Here is a 15,736-nt window from a genome sequence, read left to right as displayed (position 1 = left end):
CAGGGATTAAACGAGGTGGTTTCCACTCTCACATTCAAAATCAAACTCGGGAGGGAAACATTGGCTTACATAATCATCCCTCTTTCAAGTTCACTGCGATGATAGGTCCCGACATTCCTGCGCACTTCCTAGGAAATTCCAATTCCAGCACAGGCCCGGCTGAAGAAGAAAAAGAAGACATAGGGCCATATATTCCAGAAGAATTTGCTTCTGCTGGACCTCAATTACCTGCGGATATTTCGCAACAGAAGAAACCCGAGGAAGAAAACGAAATTGACGAGGATGAGGATGACTACACGCCAGCTTTACCGCCACAACTTGTAGCACAGCAAGCAGGTGCACAGTCCAAATCTCCTTCACAATCTCGGCCGACTTCTGCGTCTCATTCATCACCTAAATCTTCACGCCGCATATTAGGACCCTCTTTACCTTCTCGTTCTTCACACTCATATCTAGATGAAGATTCGGACGAAGACGACGTGGGTCCCAAACCTTTACCTGATGAACTCCGGCCCATGCACGAGAAGGATGCTGTTACGGAATTTATGGAAAGAGAGGAACGACGGCGAAAGAATGAAGAGTTGGCCAAGAAACCGAAAGCTCTTAAGCGGGAGGAGTGGATGTTAGTCCCGCCAAGTTCTAGTGATCTCCTTGGTAGTGCGTGTCTAGCATTTACTTTTCAATTCTTTTGTCAGTCTACTGAAATCCATATAAAATAGAATTGGACACAACGAAATTGAAAGCACGTCAATTTTCGAAGTCGAGTGGTCCAGTGAACAAAGGTGATAACAATTTATGGACTGAAACGCCTGCGGAGAGGCAGCAGAGGATAGCCGATGAAGTGACAGGAAAGAAGAGACGTGCTGTCGACGTTGCGAATGAGGAAGTCCTTGGTGGTACCTCAGATCGTAAGCGAAGTAAACGAGAAGAAGAAATGATTAGGAGAGGTGTTGATGAATATACCGTGGGTCTCTTCTCTATGCATCTCCAGGCTCTTGTTGATTACTTGCTGAAGAAAAAATCCCGAGGAGCATCGCTGGTGGAGCAACACTCTTCAAAAGGCAAGGCTGGTGATGAAGATGAAGATTCAGAGAAAGCTATCTGGGACCACTCACGAGACATGTCTATCGGCGGACGTCTCATGGATGATCACAAACGAAACCGGATGATCCGAGAAGCCAAGGGACTCGGTGAACGATTCGGGTCAGGTAAAGGAGGAAGTTTCCTATGAGCATCGCCCTTCGTGTACGTATAATTTAATTGGTCGATCCCTAGAAAAATCTTATAATCGTTTTTCGGCTCAGAAGACTTGAAACCATGCTCGGGATTGTGATGAAAAACATGCATCCGATTCCAGCCGTGTCAATATCAATATTCTTCGCCGAGGGAAGGATGTGTGGCAGATGTCCGAGGCAGTCCTGGGCAGTTCGGAGATCGTATACTCCACATTGAATACGCAGCTACAGTAAGGAGGATTTCTCCTTCCAGGTAGTGACTGCCTACTCTTGTTGGCTTCATATATATCACCTTTCAAGGTAACGTAAACCACGTTGCTCGACCCTGGGCGCCAATTGGCAGTTTGCTACTGGTTTGCTGTACCCTTAAGCATCATGAACGTGTCCATGGCTAAGAATTTCTTCTTTCACCAACACCTTGGCACCTCCTCGGTCTTCCTCGTCCTCTAGCCTAACTGATACAATATAGAAACAATATGCTTTGAACACTCGTTTTCGTCCTCCAAAACATTGCAGGATTTTTGGGCATTTCTACTTTAGGTTTGCAAAGCAGACGTTCCAAAACAAATGATATTGTGCGCTTTTTCCTGGTGCTTGTATACGATGAATGTAGGTGTCATATTATGATTCAATTTATCTATATGAATGTTGGGAACGAAAGTATACCTAACATATAGGCCGACTGCATTATTTTACGTTGCACTTGCGAGCATTGGCGCAAACTAAATATAACACCTGCGAACATCTGACGCCGGAAGGAACCCAACTTTATTCGAAGATTGAAATTAATCGTCCTCAATCCACCAATCCTAGAGCTCGAGGCGACTACTTGAACAGACAGATGTATCTAATTGATTTTTAATAGCTCCACTTCGAAGATCAAGGTCGAATTCTTTGGGATTATAGGTGGGTAGCCTTTCTCGCCATAACCCTAGCAATAACAATTCGTTGTGTGGCTCGGCTGAGAAATCGAAGTCGAAACTCACATAGTCTGGACTAATGGTGAACTTAGCGACCTGATTGAGAGAAAGCTTCGGAACGCCTATAGAACATTGGTCATTGCCAATAGATTTCCACTGTCTTCGAATAATTGTTACCTTCATCCCAACCTTTGATGACTTTTCCGACACCGATCTGGGTTTCGAATGGCTCATCACTATTCACAAATGCGTCGGAAGATTGAATCCAACTAGGCTTGCGACTACTGATGCTTACCGATCTCGACTAGAATCAAATTTGGTTCCGTCTTTTAACGTTCCAACGTAATGAATCTTGACTACGTCTAATAAATTGTCGTATACAACGTTCAGCGATAGATGTGAAGGGAAAGGCAACCAACTAAAACATACCTCCGGGTTTGGGAAAGTTAACTCCGTTTCCAGGTTTGATCGTTTCGATATTCACGCCCTATATCACTCCTTATATCAATGCTTGGAGTCATGGAACAAAGCAGATGTCAAACCATAGCTAGATAGAGACGAGGGAAAGGTGATGAGAGTAGAATGGAAGGTTTGAGACAAAGTAATCGATCTCCGCGAAGAGCTATCGATAGCTAACCCGATAGTATTTATACTCTGCTACGATCTAACTCTCTCGCAGAAGCACAACTTTCCGGGATCTTAACAATGCAACATGCCATCCTATCAAAAATCCTATTCTCATTTGATGATTCGAGCCTATTTCCTTTTTCCATGTAGAACTCAACGGGTCCGATGAACTAGTACAGTTAATCGATATCAGATAATCACTACCATTCCTGTCTACCCCACGATCGTCCCGATCTTGGCTAGCAAGACGCAGCGGAAATATATGACATGACACGCGCGTAGCCTAAGTAACAGTATTGAAAGCAGACACTCTATCTAATGGCCTTGAGGCTTTGAGGTTACTATATCTTTCATTCTCGTCACGATCGAGAGTGATCAGTTCAGTGATTCATTTGCCATCTCCTCGGCGAAAATTCAGAACCCACGGTGGGAATCTTGTTAAAGCTAATGTGGTATGCATACTTACCGAAGATAGACGATTCGCGTCTTGTACTGTCTGACTGCCACACCCAACGTCAACTCGAATCCTGCTGTGGAGCCCCACCTACTAATTCCCGAAATTGGACTTGCTTCGCTCTATTTCTGCTCTAGATCGTCGCAGTCATACTCGATATGACTCCCTCATACTATTACGCAAAAGTGAAGAGATGGAAAAGCACGGAATACGCATTCGGTGTATAAATAGGAAATAGGAATCAGGCCTAGTGTCATACTTATCAGTCAAATGGATTACTCAATCATACAAAGTGTATGTTTATTTATATCTCATTTGCATGTTCACCTGAGCGCTCCGAAGCTTCTGTCAAGTCATTTGACACTAAAAATGCTTCCAAGGCTTCATGTGTAATCACATCATGTTCGGAATCTTTTGTAGTGACTAGATTGGGTGACGGTCTTCTCCCCTCAAACCTTCGAAACTTCGCGAAACCGTCCTGCAACCAGTTGTGTAAAACCTTATTCGTACTGATTGATAAAATCCTTACACTCAGTGTTCAATTCGAGAGCCGTGCATTGGGTACCTAAAGTGGCTGTAATCTTAAGAACACGGGATGGATGGAAGAAGGCTTGATTCATTGAGAGCAAGCGACGATCCACTCGCCCAGACAGGGGCTGATTGAATAGATAGACTCGGAGTCCGATCTTAGATAAATCTGTGCCCTTAAACACCTATATTGTCGGTGCTTCTCTCTTTTATAATCATTATGATCATGATGATAACCTCTTGTCGATATGTCGAGCTTCCTGTCGTCCGAGGGTTCTAAGATAACTCCACTAACTACTACATGGCGATATAAACGGGGACAATACTGGTGCGCCGAACATGGTATCTGCTTCCCAGTTTTGTATAATGATCGCTCAGATCGTTTGATATTAGAGAAACTTATGCCGCTTCACCTCATCCTTGACATATGATATTCCATGAAAACCGCGGTACGTCACGGTATTTTCATATTTATCCCTCCATGCAGTTGATCACCCAATTGAAAACTATCAGCTGGTAACTTCATCCGTTGCGGATTTCGACGCAATCTGGGGTTGCTAGTTGAAGGAGGACCGCCGGCTTTAAGCATGTCATCTTTATTCTCTTCATTCTAGAAGCCGATAAAGGCTCAACCGAGCAGATCTACTATCTCAAGTGCTCTCATTCATTCTAACGGGCATTCCCGAGCCATAGTCCGTGACAGAGGCCAAACACTCCATTGTCCGAAACATGAAGCGCTACCGTCATACTAGTACTTTAGCTGGTTTCAAGTCCACTGCGCCATGCATGGCACTCGTGCCACAGCAAATAGCCTTCGACTATCCTGTTATCAGCTATCAGGCTAGCGAGAATAAGATGGCTTAGACATATGTTTTATGTCATGAGATTAATCACTGACAATACAGGACAGGAAATACCTCAATGGAACATTCGCCTATCACTTTCTATTGGCTGTTAACCCCGAAGATCTCGAGAATTCTGGGGTTTTGATCGTTTCTGTCTTGAACGAGCTGACGGAGATGTCTAGCCGATGTCATCAGTATCGGCCACTAGCTTTACACGTTCAATGCCGATCTTGAACCTAATGATTGACATTGAACATTTTGTTCTTGTGGGCACGTTTAATCATGTCCACCTCTTTGCAATCAGCATAGCATCCATGATTACATGATCTACTGCACTCGTTGAAAGAATGACTGGCTGCGGTTTGTCCTTCAATCGCCAAATCGTTGGAGAACTCAACCTGCCTGGGTTCTTGGTACCAATAATGATGTCAACAGTCAACTCCGGGTAAGTTACCATTTTTTAGATATGGGCCAAGATGCTTACGGAAATATCTTGGCCGAGATCGAATGTGGCTTTTCTTACTATATATGTAAGAGAGCGCATTTTCATTTATCTAAAACGGTCTAACAAAAAGACGTATTGTTCGCCCAAGAAGAATACTGAAACGTATGCATAATGGGAAACACGGGATGGTATTATGATATGAAAGACATGGTCATGAGACGATTCATCAACGAGATAATGCGGAAGTCCAAGACATAGAAGAGGTGCCTGACACCTGCCCGAAGCCCAACAAGTGGATTAAGTGAAGGAAAGAAAAAAAATGCACTGTGTCTATCATGTCCAAAAATTTTAGCCGGAGAAAACAATCTACAAAACATCTATAAGTTCCACCTCGAACCTGAGAGTTGCGTTGGGAGGAATGAAGGGCGGGAAACCCCGAGAACCATAGCCCTGAGCGTTTTAACGTCATTATGCTGTAAACGAAACTTCGGGAGGAGGAAGAGCGTACATAGTCGGGCGTAACAATCAAAAGTGCCTTTTCCCCCTTTGAAAGCTTGCAGATGCCTAAAACATATGAGCAATAGGATACACGAGTAAAGCGGAATAACATACCTTCATCCCATCCGCGTATAACTTTGCCAACGCCAATCTGGGTCAGAAAAGGGCCATTACCACTTGAATGAGAATAAGAGAAGTACGTTCATCTGTAGCGAAGATGGTCTCACCGGTCATGGCTGGAATCGAACTTCTTTCCGTCGAGGAGAGTACCTGTATAATTGATCTTGACACAGTCTAGTAATAGCATTCGAGAACAGCAGTTAAGAACAAGTCTTCCGACACGATAAATAGGAATAATGGACGTACTTCCTGCGCGGGGAAATGTCCTACCATCACCAGGATGTGTAGAGAAGACTTGTACGCCCATGTTGACGACGAAGAAGAATTAGAAAGACAAGGAGAATTTGAAAGTAAGTAAAGGCTCTGGTGAAGTAAGAAATACCGAAGGACCAGCGACCATTTATAGAAGTGGTCCAGTAGATCTTGATCGTAGAGATCTATCGGTGAGTGGGATAAGTGTCCTGACAAGCTGGCGAATTAAGGCTCGCAGACTCGTGCATTAAGATGTTATCGATATCGATGCTTACTGAATAGTCATCCCTTTACCTACTCCATAAGTCACCTGCCGCCCACAACAACGGCCCTCCATGTACCCGAAGGCTGCATAATTGTGTCTCTCTCCCAGCTTGAAATTTCGGAAACCCGGAAATGAGGATAAGTTCGCAACGAGGGGTTCCCATACCCGATAGTACGCTGTAAAGTCCGCGATGATTTTCTTGCCATATTCGGTGGAATATTCTTTCTGTACCCCGTTTTCTTGACCCCCCTCTCTAACACGATGCTGAAAGAACAGATAGCCGAATCGTCCAGCATCTATTCGTCGGCGCCATAACTTCTGGGGCGCTGATTTTCCTCTTTACGCGGAGACAGTCCCTGCTCTAATTGATAGCGTTGATATCCGAGCGCTTGAATTGAAACCGCTTGCAAATGTACCTCAATATCGAAAGTCGATCGCGAGGCATTGGAGCAGTGTCCCATCTTGTTATCGCCAACTTTTTTCCTCCGCAATCCTACAATGGGAGGTCCATTCCTTCTTTTGTTTTCTGAATTGGTGCGAGAAAGGGATTCGCGAATGAATGACATTTGGGGGATGTACTACTACTCGGCGTTTCCAGACGATCGAGTTAATCCCATCGAGTTAATGTCAAGATGAGTTGCTAATTTGTTTTTGCTTTCCCACTTCGCTGTCTGTCAGGAAAGTGATTTTGAAACTTCAGGAGATAGGAAGCGGCAAACATACTGTGATGGATAGCTCAGCAATAGAACTTCGGACTGCGCATAGGTGTTGTGAAGGGTTCGACAAATGTCAGGGTGCTAGTAGGCAGTGGACACTGCAATAAGTAATCGCAAGGTCCATGTTCGTTCTCCGAAGCATTGTCCGTCCCACGACCATAACTTTTCGGCAAGAGCCTAACTTGGCCTCATGTTTTCAAAGACTCAGCGACTCCAAATAACCGCCGAAACTCAGGTCAGTGTGGGTTTTTGAATCCCAGATACAGCTGTGATACGGCTCAGTGGCTTCGTTCCTACTTTTAATTGTTATTGATCCCTGAGATAATTACTACTTACCTTCATTGCACAGGTTCCTTCATGACTCAGGGTTTTGTGGGCTGTGGACTCGACCCTCTATAGCACGGCGACTTTGTCATCTCCTTTCCATCGCTCTTTTTTTTCGCGGGATTCGGAACGAAGGAAACAAAGGGCTTTCAATCTGTTCAATCTAGGATCTCCATCTCCGCCTCAGCATACACCCGCCTTCTTCGCTGCCCTACTGAACCAAAAACAGTTCAGAAAGAAAATGAGTCCCAAGTGCAAACCAGGATTTCGTGCTACCAGATCAGGTTTGAAGTAACCTTCTTCAATAGTACTTTAGTCTAAGTATGAACCCGGGAGCCGAGAGATCCGAGGAGCAGAAACGACGGAAACAAAAAAACGATATTTATGGACGCCCCCGGCACGAAAAAACTCAAAACTCAAATCTTAAAAAGTGAGTGGTAGACCATTAATGTTATTAATGAGTCCCAGGTCATTGAAGCGCGCAGCGTGAGATATGTCCGTGGTTCGCCCCAGGGTCGCTCTCCAGTAAATGACATAAGATCGCTAATCGCCTGTCCGTGGATGAGTCTAGACACTGCATTGCACTCAATATGAATTTAATATTGTCATACGATAAACACATGCCCGTCATTGAAAGAAAACGTATAAGCATAGAAACCTCGCAACTAACACGCTGCTTTACGCCCATGGCTCTAGATCTTCAGCCGGTGTTGCAACACATTTGAAATCTCCCATGCACAAGCTTTACGCTATCATTACCATGAAAAGGGATGCAGATAAGAAAGAGCCAAGCCACTAGAACCCAGTTGACGGTAGGGTACAAAAGTAGATTTTCGTATCCGTGTCCGAGAGGGACGGCTCCCTGTCGAAAACATAAAACCCAAATGATCTTGCCACTGAAGTGCTGACTTTGAGATTAAAATCTGGTCATGCTGACCTGGTAGATAGGCGCGTCCGGCAGAGTCTCACCGACGTAGCCCAACTTAAGTCATAGGGGACAAGATAAGACTATGAGAACTGCAGGTATTCAGGTACTATTGGTCTTCGGACCGGAATGGTGCACCCTAGTGGGACCATCAACGTCATATCTGTACTAGTGTCAGTGAACTTGAGCGGGTAAAGGGACATACACCTCAACGTTTTCGACACATTTCTCATTTAGATTTGATCAAAAGCATGTGTATCTTTCAGGTTAATCCTTGCCTGTTACTCGAGCCTGCGCAGGTTTACACACTCTCTGTCAGTGCTAAAATCAGCACTTGCAGCACTTCGCGGGTCCTTGGTGACCGGTGGACCTGTAGACCATCATGCATCATGATCATGCATCATGCGTCACTTACGACACAAAGAACTTGCACATATCATATCAGATACTGAATTAGCGCCACAGATCAAGGATCTTCTTACAGGCTACACTCCTGTTTAAGCCCTGCTCAGGTCCAGCAGCAGAAAAAAAATTCCGTGATGAACATTCTAAAAAAGGGTACGAAACCGGGTGTTTCCTTCAATATGGACTCAGATACCAGCACCACCAGTAACTTCAAGGGTGTGTCCGGTTACATATGAAGCCAAAGATGAAGCAAGGCTAACATGCCGATTAGATCCCTGTGAGTATCAAGCTTAATATGGGTAACCACTCACAAAAGCATGGCTGAAGCGGCTTCGTCTGTCGACCCACCCCTCCTTAAAGGTATCAAGGGATAGGCTTCCGGGTTCTGTTGCGTGGACTGTCCAGTAGGTCTCGGTGCTCCAGGAACACCCAACGCAACCTTCTTTCCTTCGATTTCAATTGTCACGCCTGCCTCCTTTGAGGCAGTTAATCTTGTATGAATGAGACCAAAAGCTATGGTGTTGGCTCGAACGCCAAAGGGACCCCATTCTTTGGCGATTGTTTTGGTTAGACCGAGGACTGCGGCCTTTGCTGCTGCGTAGTTGATCTGACCCACATTCCCATGAAGTCCACTCGTCGAAGAGACGTTTATGATAGAGCGATTCTCGCGTTTGTCTCCCTTAAAAGATCGTAAGTCACTAAAAATCTTGGAGGAAGAGATGGGTGTACCTTGACACGGAAATAAGGAGCCGCTTGACGAATGAGTCTGAAAGGAGCGCGGACGTGTATTCTCTGAATGATATCAAAAGCATCATCAGGCGTAGTATGAAGCATTTTGTCATATGTGAAGCCAGCTAAAAAAAAAAGCCACTCTCGGTAAGGACTTCCGTTGCCGAAAATTCGAAACCGCCACTTACCGTTATTGACGATATGATTAATTTTGTTAAATTTCCTGCGTAACGCTAGAGGTTGAGAAAAACCCGAGTCCAAAGGATCACAATTAGTAACATGAATACGCACTGAACCGTAGCATCGACAATCTTCTTTGGAAAATCATCTGCACCAACATCACCGGCAACCGCCAATACTTCTCCACCAAAAGCCTGGATCTCGTTCACCACAGTCTCAAGGCGCTTCTCGTCAATGCTAAATTAAATAAAAAAGGGTTTTTGCGCACGTTAGAGAACGGAATGAAAAAGCCGAATATTAAAATACAGTGGCTTACTCGCTGATTACAACTTTAGCACCTTCTTTAGCGAACAGAATAGCAGCACTCCTGCCAATACCCTTTTTTGTTTGGTATTTCAATGTTCCTGGGTACAGAATTACTTTAAGCGAGACAAGACATACCTGACCAGCACCTGTACAAAGCACATTCGCAATCGTGGAGGTGAGTTCTAGGCCTCGGGCCGATTTCAATGTGGGAACTCGCGACACGCACCCGTGATTATGGCGACCTCGCCAGAGAGTAGACCTCTGGCATGTGTATTCGAAATGTGTCCGGAAACCTGGGAGAGACGATCTGACATTGACGTGGTGGCGGAGAAGTTACACTGAATAACCGCATTTGCTGAAATGAGACAGAGTTTATAAGAGAGCGGTACGCGGCTATATCGGTTCTGATGATTACCGGTTCAGGTTGGTGTGATTGAATGGGCATCACCGGTTGGGCAACCCACGCTTCAATTCTTTGAAATTTCACAACAAAGAGCTGCCAGAATGATTCAATGACGATATCTAAGGTTCCAGGTGATGTTAGTTAAAGTAATGTATCCTCATGATAGTAACATCGTCTGGACTTTGATGGCCATTGCTAGCAGTCAAAGGCAGTGAAAGAAATTTTATTAGATTACTTGCCCACTGACGTCGCAACGGCCGTATTGTTCAATCACAAGGATCTTGTAGACCATAAGGTAAATAATCTAAGGTAGAATTCAATAGATGCGGGCAACATCACATGATGTGTGACCATTGTGACCATATTATAAATCAATGTCATGCTCGGGTAAAATATCTGTAGTGCCATGAAATTATCTAGTTCATGAAAGTCCTCTAGGAGTTTTCTGTGTGCCGTCGGCATTCTCAAGTTCAGAAAAAAATAGAAATCGGGGATTTTTCTGGGCCGCGATATCCCCTTGCAGGCCCAGGCAGCCTGAGCACCTGTCAAACCCTTTCAGTTTGTATCAATAAACCTAATTGAGCTTAGAAGCTGTGGCAGATACAGATTTTAATTGGATTGTAGTATTTGGTCTCTTTGCTTTGCGAGTACACGCCTTCATTTCGGTCGGGCAAGGATCCAGGAGTAGCGACGGACCAAACAATAAAAAACATAGTTTTAATCACAAAGATATTCCGGGCTCACTCGATTCAACAGTTATCTCAAAATTGTTAACGAGAGAACATGCAGTAAAGCTTCTAGCATGTTCTCTTGTTAAGAAATCTGACGTGCCCTCAAACTTGAGGATGCCCCGAATATGTTTCGATTAAAAAGGGGTTTTAGTCACGTTTTCATCACACTTTCATCATGTGATGTTGCCCGCATCGAGTGTGAGTGAGTTCCGTAGTTTCATCTTACGTCGTAGACTCGTAGTCAAGTTGGAGATAGTTGTAGGAATTGTAAAAATGCCATGATACGGTATTTCGAGCCGAGTTTGGTACGTCCAAGGTTCGGACTTGGGAAAGGAGATTGTTATTTCCAACAATTTATTCGATGCAGGTACTTTCATTGGGAAGTACGAAAGTGAGCATGTTCAAATAGCGGGATTAGTGAGTCCCGAGATTGGAAACGAACACTGCGCTCGGTAAGTATATAATACAGAGGTGCATTGAAGAAAGGTAGCGTTAATCGAATCCTCTGGCTACTGTGAAATGACCTCCACACGACGCTACCGCAGCAGGAAGCATGCGAGCGCGTGAAATCGTCACCTAGCGAGATTCCATCTCGGGAGTATATTGTCCGAGGATACAGTGCGTATCTTGTCGACGTAGTCGTTTGGTCAAGTGTTCTTGGGTAGTTTGATCTGGAATGTACCTATGCTGAGATTAGATATGGGGCAAGGGATAAGAATAAGACGACCTACATTGAGGTAGAGAGGTGATTTCTGCTGTCACGGTGGCATTATAGCCTAGTCGAGATAGAGCACCTTTGATGACACCTGCAGGCATGGCCGCATACTAGACAACAATCAAGATACATGTGGGAAACAATGAAGGGGGAAGACTTACGATCTTGGCTCGTCGAATGGCTTCTGGTCGGCCTTCCCAAGATGAGAGTCGTGTCACAGGTTTGAACTGATTGTCTTGCAGGACGTAGATTCCCTGATGGGATGGTCAGAAGACCAGTCTCGCAAACTGTGTGTGGTGCATACTCTGTGATTTGTTCGTAGATTATCAACTTGTTTATCCCAAAACGTGGCCCAGATGTCTTTGCAAATGAATTTGATGATGTCAAGCGTGTCAGAAAACATTCCTCGATCGCGACATAGTCTAAAAAGTCGAATAAGTATACGTGAGGCAAGAGGTATAGGAGAGAGTACTTTTCTGTGATGTTTGCACCGACATGAGAGCCGATATACTCGAGCCGGGATCTGAGTGCCTCTTCGTCCTCGTCCACTACAGCTTTGCTTCCGCTCTTGGATGTGAGACTGGTGACGCTGTCTCTGGCTGACTCTTTCTTCAGTGGCAGGGGAGGAGGAGCGGGTATGGATGGAGGTACGAGGCCGGCCTCGACCATCTCCTGCTCGATTTTCTTTGCGCGGGCTGTTGCGACTGCTGCCGAGGCCTTGAGGGTGGTCACCATCTCCATCATGAAGTAGTCGAGAGCGGCGCCGTCGACGAAAGCCTGAGGAGGTTCTGAGAGGGCAGCCATGGTAGGATGACATAAGCAGATGATCTTGTGTTGAGTGACGATGTCCGCCTTGGCCGCCATCTTGCCCACCATGCGCAGACCGCAGGCGAGCACCCACCAGCCACAGCAAGACCAACTCGCAGACCTTCGCTTCGCCCTCGAGGTCATGCCCGGCTCGCGCAAATATGTTTTTACTCCGGCTGCGCGAGCTGAGATCCTCGCAAAACTCTATTCGAGTTTCATGGGCAACCATCCACATTTGTTTCTTGGAGGATCTGGAAAACTGCCTCAGTATATGCTTTTGTCGGAATATCAGGCCTCGGTTGCCGCGACTGCCCCAGTGACTTGGAAAGAGAAAGCGGAAGCAGTGATTCCTGGACGACCCTGTACGTATATCTTCAAAAAGGGAGAATGCTGCTTCCGGTGCAAGTGCGTCTCTCCTGTTGTCTCCTCCATGTCTGTGTTGCTGACTGTCTTATCAAAGGGACTGTTCGCTCGACGACAGCTGTGTGCTCTGTGCAAGATGTTTTCATGCCACAGATCACTCAGATCACAACGTGAGCTTCTTCATCGCTCAACAACCAGGCGGAACCTGCGACTGTGGCGACGAAGAGGCTTGGCGGAATTCCCTAGGCTGTCCCCATCATCCCCCATCACCCTACCCCGAAGAACCAGCAGAGGTTTTCAAAGCTGGTCCCCGCGTCGCATCACGGCCTATGCCTCGCGATATCCCTCCCGTCCCAAATTATCCTTTCCGTGTTCAAATCCCTGACGACCTTCGAGCCATGATGCATCGAACCATCGGCTTTGCGTTGGATTACATTCTTGATACGATGGATTATTCTCCGGACGAACCTGGTCCCCCGATTGCAGAGGGTGACCTACGATTGCAGCCTACTGCAGATCCGATGACCAAAGATCAGTATTGTGTCGTCGTCTGGAATGATGATAAACACTGTTATGACGAACTTATCAAAATGCTCTGTGATCTCACCAATAGGACACGGGAAGAGTCACTTGAAGTCATTCAGAAAATTGACGATATAGGCCGAGAGATTATTGATATGAACACCAACGTGCCTAAACTTTATGAAATGGCCATGTCGATTGCGCAAATTGATTTGGGGGTCACCATACGCCGCGCATTTGATACGTTCTGTGAACAAGTCGTGTCGGTATTAATCGAATGGCTTGCGGATTTGACAAAATGTCATGTTGACGGCGATGCAATGGTGATCAAAGAGATTATTGCCGCAGAACTGCTCTCGCATCGGCGAAAGGAGATGGGATACCCGATCAATACGCGCTCACCTCTTTACATCAACGATCCCAGTCCAGCCAGGATCGACGCCTTGTTTCTGTATCACACACGATTATGGAAGAAACCACGATTGTACATGAAGGAGGTGTATGCGACTGTGACAGCTTTGAGCCTCAATCACAAACTGGCAATTGGTACGTTTTTGGACCAAGTTCATTGTTACAATGAAGACTTATTCGCTTTTTAGCTGGACATTTTGCGAATGTCTATCACAGAGTTATAGATGCCTACCTCCTCGTTGACCGTGAAGCGGAAACCTCGATCAAATACTTTGCCCTTCAGCTCTTCACCTCGCCATCCGTCGCTGGTCATATCGTCAAAAACCACGGCCTTATATCTCGTCTCCTCAACATCATCTCTTCCTTTTTCACCAACCAAATAGCGGAAAAACATATACAATATCAAACATCATACACGGGTCCACTGGACGTAGAGTCTTATCCTTTCAAATCCAAACGCTTCATGCCCGTATTCAGTGACTTGCGATATCTATGCCATACAGAACCCGTGCAGGAAATGATCGCTCGTAATCGGGATTTTATTGTCCAATTCGCCAAGACGTGTCAGCTGTTCATGTGTGTCAATCCGAACAAACGCGCGGTGACGAATCATGTTGAATATGAGACGGATGCTTGGATATCTGTGTTTAATGTCACACTTTCCTTGTCGCGCGTCATCAAAGTTTTTGGTGAAGCTTTTGTCAAAGCTAATGCGTCGCAATTGGTCACTGCTATTCGACATGTCATCCATGTTATACTCCTAGTGGTCACACTTGCAGAAGATAGACTTGATAAAGCCAAGTTTACATCGACGACGTTTCATAGAGTCGAGTTTGGGGAGAGTTCGTATAATATTGTCAAGTTTGATGTGTTGGAGGGTTGGGTTAGTTTTCATCATTCGTTGCATTGGTTACTTGCGGAGTTGTTGAAGCATACGCAATTGTTGAGTCCGGAGGCGTTGACTGAGGTTGGGTGTGAAGATTTGAGAGGTGTGTTTTTGGAAAGGGCGACTGAGCAGGCGGTTTTGACGATTGTTGATTTTCCTCTTCGAGGTGAGTTTTGCACGCAGTCAGTTTTAGTGAGCAAGCAGCTAATTCTTTCTTTACTAGTGCTTGCTATGGTTGCGCAAATTCGGACGGGATTGTGGGTACGGAACGGGTTTGCTGTCCGTGGTCAGCTGTTGCATTACCGGGATTATATGCTTCGCGAGTTATGCTATGATCAAGATCTTTATATCCTGCAGACTTCGCTTATCCTCATGGACCCCGATATCATCTTTGTCACCATCCTTGACCGGTTTGGTCTCCGCGATTACTTTTCTGGTATAATCACACATGACATATTCGAACCACAGCAACTCTCGAGTATGGTCGAAGAAGTTTTATATGTGTTGATCGTGATTCTCAGTGAAGATGCCAGTGCACAGAGATTATCGGTTGAAGGTTCGGTACGACGAGAGATTGTTCATGCGCTCGCTATGGGTCCATGTACTTTTTCTGATTTGGTGAAACGGGTTGCGGAACGATTGGTGGATGATGTGTGTTTTGAACGTATGCTTTCTCAAGTGGCTACTTTTAAGCCACCGGAGACGGCTACGGATTCGGGACTTTATGAGTTGAAGGATGAAGTTTATGATGAAGTGAATCCGTTCTTTTATCATTATACGAGGAATAAGAGGGAGGAGGTGGAGAATGTGTTGAAGATGAGGTTGAGGAAGAGGTTGGGGGTGCAGGATCCGGTGATTGTGCCGAAGAAGTTTGGGGTGGAGGGGGGATTGTTTGGGAGGTTGACGGAGGCGTTTGAGAAGAGGTCGTTGGTGCAGATGATGTTGGAGTCCTTGAAGATCGTGTTGAGGGCTATTTCCGGGAGTGGGATCACTATCTCCTCCATCGACGTCTTCTTGAATCTCGCGTTGCAGCTGGCCATCTTCTTCGCTATGCCAAATTCCGAGAGGTTGGCGGAATTGGGGCTTGGTGCTTCTTTAGACATAACTGATGCTGAGAATGATGG

At 45.6% G+C, this 15,736-nt stretch overlaps 6 protein-coding genes across 6 annotated transcripts in view; 2 read left to right on the top strand and 4 right to left on the bottom strand.

Moving 5' to 3' along the window:
* The first annotated feature begins 88 nt into the window (after positions 1 to 88).
* On the top strand, positions 89 to 1,573 carry AGABI2DRAFT_190125 (hypothetical protein). Its single transcript, XM_006454891.1, has 4 exons — positions 89 to 657; positions 720 to 964; positions 1,016 to 1,245; positions 1,307 to 1,573. The coding sequence occupies exons 1-3, from the start codon at positions 99 to 101 to the stop codon at positions 1,229 to 1,231; spliced, it is 1,020 nt and encodes a 339-aa protein (XP_006454954.1). The 5' UTR covers positions 89 to 98; the 3' UTR covers positions 1,232 to 1,245; positions 1,307 to 1,573.
* A 394-nt stretch (positions 1,574 to 1,967) lies between these two features.
* Positions 1,968 to 2,777, bottom strand: AGABI2DRAFT_190123 (hypothetical protein). The gene is made up of 6 exons (XM_006454890.1): positions 2,698 to 2,777; positions 2,585 to 2,642; positions 2,451 to 2,517; positions 2,333 to 2,391; positions 2,222 to 2,277; positions 1,968 to 2,166 (listed from the first exon to the last, which is right to left on the bottom strand). Exons 1-6 carry the CDS (start codon positions 2,698 to 2,700, stop codon positions 2,083 to 2,085), a joined length of 327 nt encoding a protein of 108 aa, XP_006454953.1. The 5' UTR covers positions 2,701 to 2,777; the 3' UTR covers positions 1,968 to 2,082.
* Positions 2,778 to 5,241: 2,464 nt separating this feature from the next.
* Positions 5,242 to 6,851, bottom strand: AGABI2DRAFT_190122 (hypothetical protein). Its single transcript, XM_006454889.1, has 7 exons — positions 6,606 to 6,851; positions 6,200 to 6,550; positions 5,919 to 6,133; positions 5,780 to 5,846; positions 5,667 to 5,728; positions 5,563 to 5,618; positions 5,242 to 5,504 (listed from the first exon to the last, which is right to left on the bottom strand). Exons 3-7 carry the CDS (start codon positions 5,977 to 5,979, stop codon positions 5,421 to 5,423), a joined length of 330 nt encoding a protein of 109 aa, XP_006454952.1. The 5' UTR covers positions 5,980 to 6,133; positions 6,200 to 6,550; positions 6,606 to 6,851; the 3' UTR covers positions 5,242 to 5,420.
* A 1,568-nt stretch (positions 6,852 to 8,419) lies between these two features.
* On the bottom strand, positions 8,420 to 10,109 carry AGABI2DRAFT_190121 (hypothetical protein). Its single transcript, XM_006454888.1, has 8 exons — positions 10,001 to 10,109; positions 9,910 to 9,920; positions 9,785 to 9,846; positions 9,580 to 9,705; positions 9,477 to 9,511; positions 9,289 to 9,413; positions 8,871 to 9,238; positions 8,420 to 8,814 (listed from the first exon to the last, which is right to left on the bottom strand). The coding sequence occupies exons 1-8, from the start codon at positions 10,086 to 10,088 to the stop codon at positions 8,745 to 8,747; spliced, it is 885 nt and encodes a 294-aa protein (XP_006454951.1). The 5' UTR covers positions 10,089 to 10,109; the 3' UTR covers positions 8,420 to 8,744.
* Positions 10,110 to 11,215: 1,106 nt separating this feature from the next.
* Positions 11,216 to 12,427, bottom strand: AGABI2DRAFT_182852 (hypothetical protein; the record flags this gene model as incomplete). The annotated part of the gene is made up of 5 exons (XM_006454887.1): positions 11,216 to 11,590; positions 11,640 to 11,733; positions 11,785 to 11,877; positions 11,928 to 12,045; positions 12,096 to 12,427. The coding sequence occupies 5 exons, from the start codon at positions 12,425 to 12,427 to the stop codon at positions 11,556 to 11,558; spliced, it is 672 nt and encodes a 223-aa protein (XP_006454950.1). The 3' UTR covers positions 11,216 to 11,555.
* Positions 12,428 to 12,860: 433 nt separating this feature from the next.
* Positions 12,861 to 15,736, top strand: part of AGABI2DRAFT_176307 (hypothetical protein) — a gene marked incomplete at its 5' end in the record, with an annotated part of 5,019 nt that continues 2,143 nt past the window's right edge. The window contains 5 exons of the mRNA XM_006454886.1: positions 12,861 to 12,963; positions 12,992 to 13,861; positions 13,915 to 14,609; positions 14,658 to 14,778; positions 14,836 to 15,699. Of these exons, the coding sequence (XP_006454949.1) occupies positions 12,861 to 12,963; positions 12,992 to 13,861; positions 13,915 to 14,609; positions 14,658 to 14,778; positions 14,836 to 15,699 (2,653 nt within the window). The remainder of the gene's footprint in view (positions 12,964 to 12,991; positions 13,862 to 13,914; positions 14,610 to 14,657; positions 14,779 to 14,835; positions 15,700 to 15,736) is intronic.

The sequence above is a fragment of the Agaricus bisporus genome (assembly GCF_000300575.1).
Source record: "Agaricus bisporus var. bisporus H97 unplaced genomic scaffold AGABI2scaffold_1, whole genome shotgun sequence".
In the NCBI taxonomy this organism is placed as follows: domain Eukaryota; kingdom Fungi; phylum Basidiomycota; class Agaricomycetes; order Agaricales; family Agaricaceae; genus Agaricus; species Agaricus bisporus.
Note: the sequence above shows the minus strand (reverse complement) of the source record. Positions and strands in the feature narration are given on the sequence as shown.

Coding starts and splice junctions, on each gene's coding strand:
- AGABI2DRAFT_190122 (XM_006454889.1), bottom strand. CDS start 5,979: ATGGGCGTACAAGTCTTCTCTACACATCCTGGTGATGGTAGGACATTT. Junction 5,847..5,918: donor GACATTTCCCCGCGCAGGAA/GTACGTCCATTA, acceptor TGCTATTACTAG/ACTGTGTCAAGATCAATTAT. Junction 5,619..5,666: donor TATACGCGGATGGGATGAAG/GTATGTTATTCC, acceptor CATATGTTTTAG/GCATCTGCAAGCTTTCAAAG.
- AGABI2DRAFT_190121 (XM_006454888.1), bottom strand. CDS start 10,088: ATGTCAGATCGTCTCTCCCAGGTTTCCGGACACATTTCGAATACACAT. Junction 9,706..9,784: donor GCTAAAGTTGTAATCAGCGA/GTAAGCCACTGT, acceptor TATTTAATTTAG/CATTGACGAGAAGCGCCTTG. Junction 9,512..9,579: donor ATTGTCGATGCTACGGTTCA/GTGCGTATTCAT, acceptor AGCGTTACGCAG/GAAATTTAACAAAATTAATC.
- AGABI2DRAFT_190125 (XM_006454891.1), top strand. CDS start 99: ATGATAGGTCCCGACATTCCTGCGCACTTCCTAGGAAATTCCAATTCC. Junction 658..719: donor TTCTAGTGATCTCCTTGGTA/GTGCGTGTCTAG, acceptor CATATAAAATAG/AATTGGACACAACGAAATTG. Junction 965..1,015: donor GAGGTGTTGATGAATATACC/GTGGGTCTCTTC, acceptor TACTTGCTGAAG/AAAAAATCCCGAGGAGCATC.
- AGABI2DRAFT_190123 (XM_006454890.1), bottom strand. Junction 2,392..2,450: donor TTTGATTCTAGTCGAGATCG/GTAAGCATCAGT, acceptor ATTTGTGAATAG/TGATGAGCCATTCGAAACCC. Junction 2,167..2,221: donor TCACCATTAGTCCAGACTAT/GTGAGTTTCGAC, acceptor TGTTATTGCTAG/GGTTATGGCGAGAAAGGCTA.